This window comes from Antrostomus carolinensis, unplaced genomic scaffold (genome assembly GCF_000700745.2).
Source record: "Antrostomus carolinensis isolate BGI_N321 unplaced genomic scaffold, ASM70074v2 scaffold29010, whole genome shotgun sequence".
Classification (NCBI taxonomy): Eukaryota; Metazoa; Chordata; class Aves; order Caprimulgiformes; family Caprimulgidae; genus Antrostomus; species Antrostomus carolinensis.
In genome coordinates this window covers 4,756-21,253 of record NW_010289596.1, presented here as the reverse complement: position 1 = coordinate 21,253, position 16,498 = coordinate 4,756, and the positions used below count along the sequence as shown (strand labels likewise).

The 16,498-nt window shown below is 45.1% G+C and overlaps 1 protein-coding gene across 1 annotated transcript in view; it reads left to right on the top strand.

The window, feature by feature from the left end:
- Nucleotides 1-15,246, top strand: part of ADAMTS9 (ADAM metallopeptidase with thrombospondin type 1 motif 9) — a gene marked incomplete at both ends in the record, with an annotated part of 64,549 nt that extends 49,303 nt beyond the window's left edge. The window contains 2 exons of the mRNA XM_029085745.1: nucleotides 9,807-9,974; nucleotides 15,073-15,246. Coding sequence (XP_028941578.1) covers nucleotides 9,807-9,974; nucleotides 15,073-15,246 — 342 coding nt within the window. The remainder of the gene's footprint in view (nucleotides 1-9,806; nucleotides 9,975-15,072) is intronic.
- Nucleotides 15,247-16,498: the final 1,252 nt, after the last annotated feature.

Below are 16,498 nucleotides of genomic sequence, written 5' to 3'. Positions count from 1 at the left end.
CTAAGGCAGAAGTGATAACCAGGGGCAGGTTTGGTTGCAAGTGTATATAACTCTGCTGTTCTCTTCCTCTCCTCTGCAGAGAATGAATTTGCTGTGACAGCAGCATTACTGAGCTACTGTGTGATTCTTTACACATGTTTTTGCAATAACAAAACCGTCCTTGAAAATGAAGTGATAGGCACGCTGAACTCTCTGGTCACATTGCTTTTTCTGTCCTTCATTCATATGATGTTGGTTCAGGCTCTGAGACTGTGACAGCAAGTCTGTGTTTCTCTGTAGTGCCAGGTGTTATAAAAATAATAAAAATATTCCTACCGTAAGAGCCTGTGGGGGAAGGACAAATGTTGCTGCAGCAGCAGAAGGCTGCACGTATGGTCCCAGCACCCATAACCCAGGCAGAGGGATGCCCTGGGTGGCTAGCATACCTTCAGAAAAACAGGTAGTGAAGGTTGAATAAAGCTGATCCAGACCAAGATGAGAATTTGGTAGCCTATGGATATCTCCAGCCATCTGTCTAAAGCTGTCTCCATCTCGGAGCTGTTTGTTGTACGCTTCGGCTGGCCCACCAAGGCTGCTGTCCCTCTCGGGCCCCTGGCTGTCTCCCCTCCAGCATCAGTCAGACCGACTGACTCCAGGGGCTGCCGGTTTGGTGTGCTGATGAAAGGCAAGACGTTGTCTGCTTTGGTTCTTCAGTCACAAAAAGGTCTTTGACAGTGCAGACCTCTTTGCTTTTGTTTAAAATAGCAAACCAGACCCATTTCAGCCCTTCCCTGTACTCCCTGCTGGCTGTCACCCCTCCAGAGCATCCCACCGCCAGTGCCCAGCTTCAGCCACCCTCCAAAATTGCACATCCCTGGGTGATAGCTGGGAATCCACCTATTTGCTGTCTCATGCCCTTCTCAGAGCTTGTCTCAGAGAGTAAATGCAGTTGGGGTTTTTGTTTGTAGAGCTTCAGCCCATTGCTCCTCTGGGACAGGGGTAACAGATGCTCCTGTGGCTCTTTCCCCAGCTCGGTGCCCATCATCACTGCTGAGGCTCAGAGCTGCTGCTGGTGGCTCTAAGCCAGTTACAGGTGGGTGAAGGCAGGGATGCCCAGTTGCCTGGCAGAGGAACATCACGTTATTCCTCTCTTGCTACTCTAAAATCTCCAATTTTTATTTTCCTTTCCATTTTTGTTGTTTGCCTATCGTCACTGGACATCTTCTATTGCCACTTTTGATTCTTCTCGAATAAGGAGAACTATATAAGTATATTTTTGCTATCGGTTGCACTGTCTGATGGTTGCTAGTGTTGATGCTCCCATGAGCAGGAAAACAACCATAGAAGCCCATTTGCTACGCTGCAGGTGAGGGTCCACCCTGCAGTACTGGGTGCTTAGTGCTGAGCTGGCACCTAAGTGCTTTGCTGGACCAGATCCTGTCAGGACTGATTTCCTGTAACTTAATGCTCAGCTGTCACAATCCATGCTCCTCCCTTGCAGGTACCTCCTGTTAGTCTTGGTACCCATTGTGATCTGACCTGGTGGTTAAATCTGGTGTCTTTTAGTCTGATGGAGAAGGACTGGGCAGCAGTATTCCATCTAACATCCCTAATCCAGTGCCTGAATGCTGGGGAAGTTCCAGGGTAAGGGGCTGCAGAAAAGGGCCAGTCTCATCTGCTCTCCTTCCATAGCCTCTCCTGTTGCCAGTGCCAGGACAGACATGAGCTGGACCAGTGGTTGGGCTCCAGAAGGTTGTTTTCTTGTATCTTGAAACTTTTCTCTTTCCCCCACCCCCAGATGCTCCATCTTTTCCTAAATTCCTCAGTGTACTTTCCCAGTCAGAGCAGGTAACTCTAATTATTCACTGATGTTTCTTACCATGTGTAGTCCAACCCATGCTTCTGTCCTAATTTACTGTAAAATGCTTGCCTTTCTACTCCCAAAGTGAGCAAGTCTCTCCTCAGCCCCTGCCAGCAGCTCCCACGGGAATGTTAACAGCAGCCTCGAGCACGTAGGCAGGGAAGCCCTGCAAGGAAGAGGAGGTGATGGCCAGGAGGGTAATATTGAGAAGTACAGTGGCTATTGGGCTGCATTTGGTATGCCTCAGTGGCTGCCTTTTTACATCTCCCCTCCTACCCATTTTCTCAATGAGATGGTCATTTTCTAGGCCGTGAACATCTGGCCTGAACTTGGACAACAAGCAGTGGGACTGCTGTTCAGTGATGACTGCCTTCAGTCTTCATGTCACAGTTGGCCCATCGAAGGCTGCTGGCTTCGTAAAGTCTGCAGACCTCCTATACATGCACATATGCACACACAGAGGAGAAATAAAGCAATAAATAAAAGGGCAATTGCTGGGAACATTTGTCTCCCAAAGCACTGGCTCTAAGTGCAGTAATTGAAATATGTGTTGGAGTGTAGGAGATGCAGCAGAGCAGTAATGTGCTTTCAAGGATGAGCTGTGACGTTCAGCATCTTCGAGCAGATCCCCAAGCTGGGCGTTGGGAGGTCTGCGGGTGTTTTTGTTCACATTCCACATTCACACTATATACCCCAAACTGCAATAACTGCTGTTGCTTAGATCCTAGGGATTGCAGCGTTTTGAAACAAGGATGTGTGATGATGAGGGACACTAAACACAAAGACCGTTACTGTGTTTCTAACTTTCCTGGTGTCTGAATTGTGCAGTCATTAAAGAAAAATGATGTAGTCAGTCTTGTTCCAAAGGCACTTAATGCTCTATTCATGTTTGAATTTTTACTAGCTCACAGGGCAGGCAGGTGAGCCAGCAGCACGGATGAAAGTCTGTCTGATGCCCAAGACCGTATGCAGGCTGAGAGTGTTTAATCCCTAGTACCTTAAGCCAAGATTTTTCTTTATAAAACTGGGAAGCAAGGAGCAGCCCAGCCCTCCTACAAACCCCCAGTGTGACGTACACCTGTGCAATAGGGCTGATATTCCTTGGAGAGCTCTTTACTTTGTGTTTCACTCTATGTGACACGGAGAAATCCTGTTCTTGAGTGGGACTTGTAAATGGCATTAGAATACAACTGTTCACTGAAAGTATGAAGTGTCAGTTAGCCTAGGCTGCTTGCTGCTTCAATTGCTACTCTCTTAAAAATGCCACAGCGTGGAAAATAGGCTTCATCAGTCCCTTCCACATCCCATTATACCTTGGGTAGCTCACACATTTCCTCCTAATTTGAGGAAATGCCACCGAACACCTCCCTCCCTGGAGAGACCTGCAGTGACTATTTGGGGGCTTTTGCTTGTTTGTTGTTCAAGTTCAGTAGCACAGAGCAGGGCAGGGGCACAGCTTTGTGTGTTCACAACCCTGCTGATTTCTGCACCTGGTGAAGTCTTTGTATGGCATGTGACAACAGGGCAGGTCGAAGAGGGGGGAAAGGTGCTGCTGAGAAGGTGGATGCAATAGAAGAGGAGATGCACGGCTTCTCCTGCTGCAGTTACCTGCTTTTCTCCCATGTATCTTGTGAGCCTTCCCAGCTCAAGGAAATTCCTGTATTGACTTCAGTGCTCAGGGCCTTAAATCTTGCAGGAGTTAAAGAGCCTCCACCCAAGAGCATCCTTTCCTCTAGGGCAGTCTGTGCTGCTGGAGGTACAGGCTCCAGACACACCAGTGTCTTCTTGCTGCTGCAGCAACACATCAAGTTGTACCCTTCTCTTTGAGAATTTCTTTTTCTTTTTTTTTTTTTTTTTTAACCTGTTATCAGACATCATCCCAGGTTTCTGGCCAGTCTCTGCAGCTTGGTTTGGCAGCAGGAAGGTGAAGGTTTTGTGGATGGTTTAATTTCTCCCTTTTGCAAATGATCACTTGGGAAACTCTGTGCCTCTGCTGCAGAGCTGAGAGCAGAGCAGATGGAGGATGAGACCCCGCGTGCACAGCATGGATGTTCCCTCTCACCCGTGCCTGGGGCGAGGAGCACTCCTGGGGGGCACTGGGGCAGAGCCTGCTCTTGTTCATGCCAAGGGCTGTCCTCCAGCTCTGGGCAGGGTCCTTGGGACATTTCCATAGGGGTTCTGGACAATGCTCACAGACATACTTGGGCTGTACACTCCCAAATCCCTAATGTTCAGGTCTTTTTTTTTAATCCTCCCATTTCTCTGGGAAGTCAGCATGGATTAAGCATTTCTAAAGCCTCTTCTAACCTGCAGTGCAATGCTTCGGGTTGTTTTGCTCAGGTCTCTGGTCCAGTTGCCTTCCCTTGAACACAGAGACCACTCTTCCCTTTTAAATGTACCAAGATCAGATGTATTTTCTGACCTTGTACCAGCTAAAATCACCATGACCATGAGTTCTCCACAGCCATGTGCATGAAGGTATGGCTTCCTCTTACAGTTTTGCAGGAGAGGAAAGCCTGGCTGGGTGAGTCCTACCCAGCATACCATGCTCCCACCCCATGGGCATGGTCTTCCCTGTGCTGATGGGGCTGGGTGTGAAATCACGCTGAAACAGAACAGTGGAAGAAAAGGGTTTCAAAGCAGCCAGGAACAAGTATTTCCTAAACATCTCCTAAAGTGCTGCAGCCACTGGAGAAACAATAGCATGGAGCTGCACCCTTGTTTTAAGCTTGTTGCTTGTTTCACTGAAGCCAAGGGAGTTACCTGCTAAAAGCCCTTGCTGTTGTGAAGCTCATTTAGTTTGGATGTCACAGAGCCTCTGGTGCTGGGTAAAGCACACATTTTCAGACTTATAGTAAGGGTTCAGGTGGTGAGGAATGATCCAGGCTTTCCTTGGTGGTGTGTCTTCTGATGTCCTTTGTGCTTGAGAGGCTTTAGAGGTTCAGATGTCACAGGGCTGTGATTCAGCATCTGATAGCAACAGTGTAAGTCACAGTAAGAGCTGATGTATGCTAATAGGATGCTGAGTGTAACCATGAGGGTGTGTGGTTGGGCTCCACGTGCAGCTGGAGAAGTTTGCTGATGTCCAGGAGCAGAGTCCCTACAGAAAAGGGGTGTGAAGCATTGTAGGGCTCCGTCGTTTTTCTGCTTTATTTCATCCAGCACGTGTTTCAGCTCAGATTGTTGGAAAGGATGAACGAGGGCTTACTTATGAGCACTTACTTTCAGTATAATCCTTAATGTGTAGAAATCTAAACCTACAAGGATTGATTTTAATTTCCTCCAGAAGGTTGCTCCTGGCAGAATCTGATAAAGCCCTTTTTAGTCTAATTCTTCCCAGCTCCGAGCCCTGCCCTTGGTGAGCTCTCAGAGCATACCTATCTTTGGGAATTCATTTGGTGATACCACAGCTTGCATTCATTATCTCAAATACCTCCCAAATCGTCGGCTAATGCATGGGGGGCCTGGAAAATTGGTCTGACAGCATTTTCTGAAACTTTTCACTTTTAGGGGAGAATGTCCCCAGATTCTTGCTGCTGGTTTGCTTTTCTGCTCCGTGTTGAGTTGCCTGTTCAGTGCAGTAAGTTAACAAGAAGTGGAGTTGCTCCATAGCTCTTGACTGCTCTGTGCTGCCTCTTTCTTTTCACCAAGATTTGCTTATTTGTGCTGAGGGTTGTTGAGTCTTTTTGGTGCCAGACTGACCTTGCTCCCACCCCTCAGCCTGGCAGTGTCACGGCAATGATGAGCTCCCAGGGCAGAAGACCAGGTCATGGTCTCCTGCAGGACGGTCAGAACCTGGGCCCTACCAGCCAGAAATTTTGTAAAACATTTTTAAGAGCTTTTGGGTATGTATTCTGGTTTTTACCTGCTACCAGCCCGATGAATCGAGTAGCAGCCTCCCTATGTTAGAGATGTCTTACTGACAAAGATGTAGCCTCACCTTCCAGAATGTCAGAGTAGGAAATGCAGTAAGGGTTAGTTTAAAGCAATTTGCACATACTTGCTAAATCAGAATGATCTTTGTCATTTCTGAACTCTGAAACAGATATCAAAATTCTATGGAAACAAAAACACAGGCTTGCCGCTGCGCTGGAGCAGAGCAATGCATTGCAGGAGAGATTTAGCATCATGTTCTGACCTTTCTGGAAACAGTTGATATGGAAATATTTTTGTCATATTTATTTAAACTTTTTTTCTTGCATTTATTTAAACGAGGCAGTATATTTATTTGAAAAAAATCAGCAGCATGCCAATCCCCAGTTCTTGGCATGGTAACAAAACTAATCATGCAATAAATGTAATACCCTTAAATCTGCTTTCAAATGCTTTGATCCTAATGCTATTGGGAAAGTCCTTTTGTTCTTATTCTCTGGGTAAAGCACCAGGTGTGACTGTGGTAGTTTTAGGAGATAATAAAGATAATAACAAGGGGAAGGTTTACTGGTGTCCTTAGTGTAATGGCTATAGCTGATTTTTGAAATAGTACTTCTCTGCTATTTTACCTGCCATACTTACCTTGGTTTTGGGGTTTTTTTTTGTTTTGGTTTGGTTTGTTGTTTTTTTTTAAGAAGCAACACAATGTGTTGTTTTCACACCATCCTCCATGCCTGGCTGTCCTCACAGGTTCACCTAGGGATGCTATTTGTTGCTGTGCCTCTGCCACAGGCTGGAAACAGCATTTCAGAGACATGTTTTCAAGCACTTGAGGGGAGGCAGAGGTGGGTTGATCGTGGGCATGCCCAAGTGGGTGTGATTCTTGACTTTAGGAAACTGGTGAGTGGAAAAAGTCAATACAATACCTTGGCTTCACCTTCAAGGCTGGATCCAGAGGTGATTAAAATCTGAAGTCTTCCATTGACTTCAAAGAGCCTTGGATGAGGCTGCTATTCCACAGAGCCACCTGCCCATCCCCAGTACTTTGAAGTATTTTCTACAAGGGGTAGGGGATAGGAAAGAAGTAAAGAAACAGAAATATGAAAGGAGTGATTTTGTCTGTGTTATTCAAATGTTTTAAAGAAGCCAAGGTCAAAGCTTACCTTGCTGTGGCTCTGTCATTGATAGATACCATAAGCAGGTGGCAGCGTTGGCAGGGATGAAGAGTCCTACTAATGAAATGCAAAGTTTCTCTGGGGTCTGAAATAAATGATGTGTCTGATAGCAGTAGCTAGGTGCATTGCTTCCCTAAGTCACGTGGCATTGAGACGAAGCCCACTATTAAATTATTTTCTGCATGTGGCTCACATATGCTTAAAATCTATGTGCCAAATGAAAGTTGGAAATACCTGAGATGAATTAGAAGGCAGTTATGAAGTAGACTCTCTGTAAAGGAATTTTCAGTCTCTGGTACTTGGTTACATTAGATTATTCAACCTTTTTTTTCTGTCAGTGCAAATGAGATCATAACTTGTGTGTGCATGAAAGCAATTGGGTGGTTTAGATCATAGAATCATAGATCTAAAACTACACAGCTGCCTAACTTTGATTTATATTAAAGACAGACATAGAAATTATTAATTCCAGCACCTTGGGAATTACATTTAAGTATTAACAAAATTAGGCAAATTATGCCTCAACCTCCGGGTGCATCAAGGTATGCGTGCAGTCTTGTTTGATGGTGGGATGGTGAGATAAACGTCAGAATCAGGCTTCATGCCTGATTAAAAAAAAGTTAAGCAATTTGTAGGAGGGGGATAACAATTTTGGAAACCACTAGCACTGTATTCTGAGATCAAATATTTATCAACCAACTTCAGATCCACAGAAACATGCTTGTGTTGTTGCACAATCTGATTATTCTTCTTTTAGAATAAGTAGCAGATCTGATATATTTTGAAATTACAAAAAAGATGCTCTTTGCTGTATCAGCTCAGGATGTGGGGCAAGAGAGAGTCCTGATCAAGTGTATGAATTTACTCTTTAGCTTTGACTGTCAGAGTAAAGTGGCATCTACCTGCATGGAGAGCGCTTACCGAGGAGCGCTTGAATTTTTGCTGAAGTATCAGTGTTGGTCTTTAGTCCAAAGATAGTAAATGGATGAAAGTATTAGAAGTTTACAACTGGGTTTGGTAGGATTTGACATTTTGTTCTTGCTGCTGATGTTCATTGCCTGAGGAGACATGCAGAAAGAATGGAAAAATGAAGTTCTGATTAAATTTGAAGGCTTATAAAAGTAGGATAACGTTAACTCAATCTTTTTCCTGTTGGTACTGAAGAAAAAAAGTGAAGTTTATTAATCTGGGTAACTTGTGAAAGTCTTATTTTAGAACAAGGGACAGCATTTCCACTGTTCCTCAGTGCAAGGTTGAATATTGCTTTTGGAGTTTTTGGCCTATCTTGAAATTGGAGCTAGGCTCAGGAAAACTTCCAGACAGCCATCCATGCCACAGGCTCGCCTGGCTGCTCACCTCTGCTCGAGGAGCATCATGAATGGCCCTTAAACCTATTGATCACAAGGAACATCAGCTACCTTTTGTCGATCTGTCACAGTCTTGCAGCAGGTAAACAGCTTTTTTTAGAACATCACTTATGGAACCTTTTAAGCAGCAACATCTGATCTTACGGGTTATATCCATTTCTCCCCACCTTGGTCTGAACTTTTCCATTTCGGAGCTGGTTAACTGCTGTCTTGCTGGTTCTTTGTGTACCTCTTAACACAATCGATTGGAAGTAATGTTGTAATTTAAAATAATCACAGCTGTGAAAGCATATGCTCATTTCTGTTCTAATAGTTCTTCCGGAGCTGCTACATGTATAAATTGTAGTTTTTTAGATTTCCAATGTATTAATAGACTAGGAAGAGCTTGGGCGGTAATTTATTTCTTAGGAAGTATACTGATGGAGCGGCTCCAAAATGAAGGAAGAAACCTCATCTCTATGTGTTTGCTGCATTCTGAAAAGAAAGCAGAACATTTTATATTGGGAGATGGTAGAACCAGTGTGGTTTTGCTCAAGGATTAAACCAGGATGCCTGTGACATAGCATGTAATGACTTGCATAACATGTAATGAAGAAATTGAAGCTGAGTCTCTGGGTGCATCATGCTGAGTAAGAGGCTTGTTCTACACATAACTGTCATATTAAATTCTTGTCGTGATTTCAGACCCCTTTGATTCCTAAATCTTTTGGAGGAGACTAATCTGAAATCAAAGTGAAGTTGCTTGGGGTTTGCATGCCAGAAGTGGTCACATTTGAAAAAGTTCAGTGAACCTGCAGAAAGAGGTTGAAATTAGTTGCTTTACTACAAAGCTTACAGCGAACATACCTGCTGATCTGCTTTTTGCTTTGATTCTTCAGGCTCTGCCTTCTTGCCACCTTCTGAGTTGTTTACAAAATGCATAAATCTTAAGGATGAGCATGTCCTGGTTTCAGTCTGTTTAATATTAAAAAAAAAAAAAAAAGGTAAATCAGTCTACACTGGTAAAACGAGCATGAGCTTTAATACAAGGACATGGAAAATCTGCAGTTTTCTCTCTGCCTTGTCCTTTGTGCAGTTATTTCCCTCTGTGAAGGTGTATATCGTGCTTTACCCTCCTGATTTACCAACATTTGACCTCCCTTTGTTCCAAGGTAAATGGAAATGGTTCCTTTCAAGTTCTTCTAACTAGATACTGAGGGCTCCTGCCTTGATCCCTGTAAGATGACTCTGCTCCGTTGTAACCACTGGAGCAATGCCAGGCATCCAGCCTGTTATCCCTGCTGAATGTCAGCTGCTTTCTCTATTTTGATATTGGCATTTTGGGGGGCTTTGACCAAGAATATCATGCACTATTAAGTGCAAATAGGAGCATTTCCAGCAGTTAAATTCTGTCCTTTCCTATCCCCCTCAAGCTTTGTGTAGGCTGCCGGGGACCCGGGGATGTGATTTTTGGTCCAGGTTAAAGAAAATGCCCTGTGTAGCCATGGTCCATGTATAACCATGTAGATGGCCCTGCGTGAAAGCTGATCTGTTGTTACTTTATATTTACAGTGTTCTGTCTCCTGTGGAAGGGGCCAAAAACACCGCAATGTGTACTGTTTGTCAAAGGAAGGGAGGCATGTAGAAGAAGATTATTGCAAGCACCTTGCTAAGCCCAATGTGCAAAAGAAATGCAGAGGGGGCAGATGTCCGAAGTGGAAAGCAGGAGATTGGGGACAGGTGAGACACGTCATATACCCTTTTACACCCTTTGATACTCTGTCAAGTTGGCTAGAAGCTGGTTTTCCCATCACTTCTGTTCTCTTGAATTTTTCAAGGGTAAAAGTTTTGGGCCAGATCTTGAGGTGGTGTAAATCAGCATAGCTTCATCCATAGCAGTGGAGCAGCATTGATTTGTACCAGCTGAAAACATGGCAACTTGCTTTTAGTGTCTGTCTGAAAGCAAATTTCTTGTTGTATATTTTAAGTTTCTGCTAGAAAAGTTATGAGTATATAATATTAAAGAGAATCTACTATTCATTCATTATTTTAATATTGTTATTATTTAACTATATTACATCTCAAAAATCCCAATTTCAGATTTTTGAGAAATCTGAAATTAATTTTATTAGCAGCTTTCTGGGAAAGCCTAAAGAAAATCAGAGCTGTTCATTAAAAAAGCTTTTCACTACCTTTTGTTTCTTAACAAGCTCATCACTTGATTTTACTTCATTAAAAAGTCAGGCACTGATGCATAGAGCAGAGGCTGCTGGAAATGTGGAAGTGCTTGGTGTTATTAAGCATCTTGTTTGCTGAAAGCATACCTTGAATCCTTGTTTTCCTGAAAATAATGTCTGTCATCACCTTGAATCTGCTGCATCACATTTTTATCTCTGAACCACACTTTTTCCTCTATCTCATTAGTGTGCTAATCAGCAGAATTACTGAAAATCGCAGACTAAATGAACTGTTAACTTGTAAAACACCATGTTCTCTTGCGGTCTGTCTTCTAAATTAAGCTACAAAACACTACTTCTCACTGTATGTGAGTTCCCTGAAGGATAAACCGTTAACATCTCTACAGGCACCCATGCCAATGTTAGGACTAGGGCAGCGTACTCTTATTTAATGTTGACTGTTAAAAAAGACAATAAACCCACTGATGTTCTATGATTGTTTTCAGACTTGTATTTTTTTGTTGTTTAATGCTTACCTTCGAAATCCATAGGATAGGAATATCTGCCATTAAGTGTGTAAATGGCTAAGTGTGCATTCACCATGGAGGTTCAGTTACTGGGGTCTGGGTTCTTTACCCAAGGTATGTCTGGGAGCTCCCAGGCAGCCCTGCGTACCCCTGTGAAACACACAGTACTGCTCCCATATTGGAAATTAAGTCACTGTTGTTCCCTTTATTACCTGCAGGACTGAAACCTCCATTTTAGACAGGAAGCTAGACTGAAAAGAAAGGCGAGGCCATTAGATAGTCTTGTCATGTCCGATTTGCACCTTATTTAAAGTGACTGCACTTGAAAGCAATTTTTTACAGCTAATAATTGTAAACATAATAACGTAATGGTCTGTCGATTGTGTTAAAATACACTAATGTTAATTGATAAGTGTTTTCAAATTCCCAACATTCCACTGCATGATCGGAGTTAATTTTATGCAAGTGGAGAAAGAAACCCAAGTTAATAGGAGGATGAGATGATTTATGGCCTGAGGTAATCTCTTGTGACTAGGCAATTAAGGAATATTTGTATGCTAATGATAAGACTAAGAATAGGCAGCACGTTTCCAGCATGTGGGATAGCTCCGCAGCCCAGGTCCCTGATGCTCAGCCAGCCAGGACCTTACTTGGGGAAAAAAGAAAGGGGTAGAAACACCTATTCTCCAATATTAAACTGGGCTTTTTAAAGCCACATGAAATGCTGTGACATGGCTTCCTTGCATCCTGATCCTCCTCTTTCTGTCAGGGTTCCTTTGCCTGTGACAGATGAAGAGTTTGGGCTGTCAGAAGTTTGGAGATGGCCATGGCCATCCCTGCGAGAGCTGCACAGGGCTTGTACGGCTTTGCCAAAGATGTAAAGCCTCAGAGCCGAGGTGGATTTAGGTGTGGAACTTCTCATTAAGGCTATGAAACAGGCAACTCTGAATACCCAGTAGATCAGGATCTAAATGGAAATTCTGTGTCACCTTCCCCATCACTGTGACACTGTTGAAAATAGGAGCCGTGATCAGTTTGCACTTAGATACTATCAAAAAAGCTTTCTGAAGGTCTAATTGCCTCCAAAAGATAATCCCAAAGCTGAGCTGCTGTGAGCTGGCTGCCTTTTGTCCTGGATAAACCAGCAGAAGTCTGACTGAGAAATAAGGCAAGGGTTTCCCATAAAAGTGCATCCTCCTTGTCGCCATAAAGGCACGGGACCTGTTGCATGTGCCCTTGGAGTTTTTTTCTTTTCCTTTTGGGAAAAGGAATGATTAAAAAAATCAGGACTAAAAAATAAAGGAATGGTTAAAAATTAATCCCAACCCGCTGAGCCAAGTGCTCTGCTCCCAGGTTTTTTTTCTCTCTGGATGTTTTGTATTCAGAGGCCAGGTAATTCTTTTCTAGATTGTTATGAATCCACTTTCCTGCAGCAAAGCATTTTTAATGTATCTATAATAATCAGAAGGGAAGAAAAAAGGCTTTTTCTCTAAGTTTTAAACGTGCTTTAAACGTGCGCTGAAATGTCAGATTTAATGTGTTTGCACCTCCGAAGTAGTATCAATTACGACCATTTACTTAGCAAAAATACCAATATTTATTCTGCTGTCTGGTATTTACATATTTCAGCTACAGGCTGAAATCCAGCCCTGTCTAAAAACTCAAGTAGAGCATCAGTTAGAGTTTCTCCATAGCCGAGCTGGCACTCAGCACTTTGGTGATTAACTTTCTTAGTGGAGAAAAGAGTATTCCTGGGAAACATATAGACTCTATAGAAAGGACCAACAGACTGCCTGGGCCCTGGGAATGTGTAAGGATAGCAGAAGTTGGCTGAAAAACTTCTGGCAGTGTCAGCCACCTGTATTTCCCTAACGTAGAAACAGGTGGGCTGAACAATATTCTGGATTAAAATAGCCAGGATGAAAATGGTGTAAAAACCCACCTTTTCTTGCCGCTGTGATAGAGCATACCGGTGTTATAGCCAGTCACAGACCCAGGCAGAGCCGCAGCAGTACTGATGCTGCAGCACAGGCGGTGGAGGAAGCACCTGCAGAAGGAGATGCCTGGATCCACTGGGAAAACTCCTGTGGCCCCAACTCACCACCTTCCACCCAAGCTGGCTACAGCCGTTGCCCCTCCTCAGCAGGAGCTGGTATGGCTGGGTCAGCCTCACCCCAGCTCTCCTGGGGCCCCAGAGCTGGGCTCACCTGCAGCTCCATCTCCACAGGCTGGTATTCCCCTCCCCATGCTGTGGCTGGATGGCACTGTGCCTGCCCTGGGTCTCTGGCCACCTTAGGAAGCCCATTGAGCCAGGAGAAGCTTCCCCTACAAACACTTGCAATTAGCCCAAGGAAAAGCTCTTTCCTTACTGACTTGTTCAAATCTCTGCCAAGGGATGATCCAGGACACGACAGCCCTGGCCTGGGGTCCTGGGGATCTTGCTCCCCCACCGTGAGTGTTCCCACCAATTTGGTCGGAGTGCAGCATTTATCCCCGTGGCCTTACACCAGGCCAAAGTTTATGCAGTGAAAGGAGTCAATGGCTTTGCCTGGTGCCCAGCTTTGCCTGGCATGGCCGGGGACCAGCCTCCTCCTCCCCAAACCCCCTCTGCCCGGGTCTGACATACAGCACAGACCCCCCCATGAAAGAGCCACAGTGTGACTTGTGCTCCCTTATCATAACATACCTGGGCACGTGCCTTCTGGTTGGGTGATGAGTGCAAACCGAAAGGCTTTTTAGAGCATGGCGTGCATCCCGCTGTGTAGATCTCTCCAAGTTTGTGGCCGTTATTCTGTTTAACTGTCCCCTATGGAATCCATAGGGCAAACAGTGCTGTTAATCCCAGGGAGGCAGCGCAGCGTGTGGGAAGCATTTGCATCACCCATGACAGAAATCAACTGCTGCTTTCAAAAAGTTACACACGCCAAAAAAAAACCCTCCACCCTCTTACAAGTATCTGAAACCAGGTGAATATTCATCGTCAGCTTTTTTTTTTGGTCCTCTTGGCTTTATGGGACATTTGGATAGTAAAGCAAATGGAGCATTATGGAGCGATACTCTGCAGAAGAGAGAATTACTTCCCCATTAGGTGCCGCTTAATTCCCTGCCGTAAGACCGCTCGCTTTTATGGATATTGCAATAATGGGCTGTAAACTTGTTTTCTTAGTTCCTGATGTATTAATGAGATTGCTTATATTAATTGTTAACTCAGCAAACGGCTAATCGGAATAGCTGTGTTTTAAATGCATACCTTTGATTTTTACATGCTTCCTTCTATAAATGTAAATTATTTTTATTCTAAATCTATATCATATACTTTAAGATTTTGCAAGGAAGAATCCATGCCAGAGGGACATTAAGTACTGCTAAAGATATTACAGCATGTAGTCACAACAATAAGAAATGTTGTGTGAAAGAAAAAATAAGCTGTTAAAAGCATTGCAGTGGAGATAATAATTTGAAGATGTCTGAGAAACTGAGAAATTCAGGCTTTTCTTGCTGTGCCAAGGAGTGAGGAGAAATGTGCCCACAGTGTAATGAAGGAAATGTGAAATGCAGTTAATTTTTAAAAGCCAATTATTTTTACACAGTAACAGAATGCCCTGTGCATGTGCATGTTTAGATGCTCGCTGAAAGAAATCCCAGCTGTAGCATACCTTTACCTCTCTACTGCTACAGACTTTCTTCTGTAGAAATTGAAGTTTGCTTTTCATTAAAGTCCACTCCACAGTGACCCTTGTAGCATTTGATATATTTTGAACTATTACTTTTTTGAGCCGAGTGCCTGAGAAGCAATACGCAGAGCTTTGCCGCCTCTGGCATGTTGCGATGGTTTAGCAGTGCCGCTATCTCCAGAGGTTTTTACAATATAAATCCTGTCTGGGAAATCCTAACTCTAGTGAAGCCAACACCAAAAATTCCCGCTGGCTTCAGCGGAGCAGGGATTTCAGCCTGTCTGCTCTGCCCTCGCAAAAATTTGTCATCGTGCAATGAAAAGCTTCACCTGGAAGTTTAAATGTTGTGGTTAAAGCATTGCTATCGCTGCCGTTGAGCCCAGAGCAGAGGGCAAACCCCAGGATCTTACCGTGATGGATGCGACAGAGACCACCACTCACCTTTTGTCCTTTCCTGCAGTGCTCAGTGTCCTGCGGCCGGGGTGTCCAGCGACGCGCCGTGCACTGCCACAGCGGCACCCCGAAGACAGCCGAGGAGGCAGAGTGTGACCCGGCCGTTCGTCCCCCTCCGCAGCGGGACTGCCACCTCCCCGAGTGCCCCACGCACCACTGGGCAGCCGGCGAATGGCAGGCGGTAAGCGGGGTCCCCCCCTGCGCCCTCCCCCGGGGTCACGGCACTTGTGCTCTCAAGCGTGCAGCGCGGGATGATGCTGGAGACGGAGGGATGCTGATGCTGGACATAGCTGCCAGGGGGACGGGGTTTTTTGGGGGTTGCAACCTGGGCTTGCCAAGAAGAAGAAAAAAAGCAGAGGAGACGTTCATGCGTGCTGCTGGCTCCAGCTGGCAGGAGGGCTGAGAAATGCCTCTGCAGGGCTGATTTGTTGCTTTGTGCTGCCCTGCGTTTGGCTGGGACCTATGCAAATATTGAGCAGGATTTGGGTATAAAATCATAGAATGATAGAATGGTTTGGGTTGGAAGGGACCTTCAAAGGACATCTAGTTCAACCCCCCTGCAGTGAGCAGGAACATCTTCAACCCCATCAGGTTGCTCAGAGCCCCATCCAAACTGACCTTGAATGTTTCCAGGGATGAGGATTCTACCACCTCTCTGGACAACCTATGCCAGGGTTTTACCACCCTCACTGCAAAAAATTTCCTCCTTATATCTAGTCTAAACCCCCCTCTTTTAACTTTAAACCATCACCCCTTGCCCTGTTGCTACAGGCCCTATTAAAAAGTCTGTCCCCGTCTTTCTTACAGGCCCCCTTTAAGTATTGAAAGGTGCAATAAGGTCTCCCCAGAGTCTTCTCTTCTCCAGGCTGAACAACCCCAACTCTCTCAGCCTGTCCTCACAGCAGAGGTCCTCCATTCCTCTGACCATTTTTGTGGCCCTAGGTGGGTAGGGTGGATTTGGGTCTGTCATGGGGGCTGAGTTGTGACCCCCCTCAGACCAAGCCCTGCCACACTGCTCCAGCAGTGAGCCCCATGCCTGTGGGTTTGAAGGAACAGGGGAACATCAGTAATTCCCATTTTCCTGCCCCATTACCCCAGCTCCTTCTGACAACTCTCTCCTTTCACTGAGCTTTTTGCCACGCCACGAGCAGTGCTGAGATGAGATCTCCCGTGGGAGATGGTGCTTTTTGGAGTGGCTGGGATCAGTCCCCACCAAAACCAGCCCCTTAGGCTGGACTTGGGGGATAAAGCTGCTGCTCCAGTGGTTCAGGGAGTGACCCTGACTTGCCTGCACTACGGCAATGGGTGGGCTCAAGGCTGGGGGGTGGCAGGAGGACAAAGGGGACTGTGGGCAGGAGGAAGGGGTCCAGGAGGAGCCCTCCCATCAGCTGCCCACTGCGTGTCATGGCAGGCTTCCAACACATGACACGTTA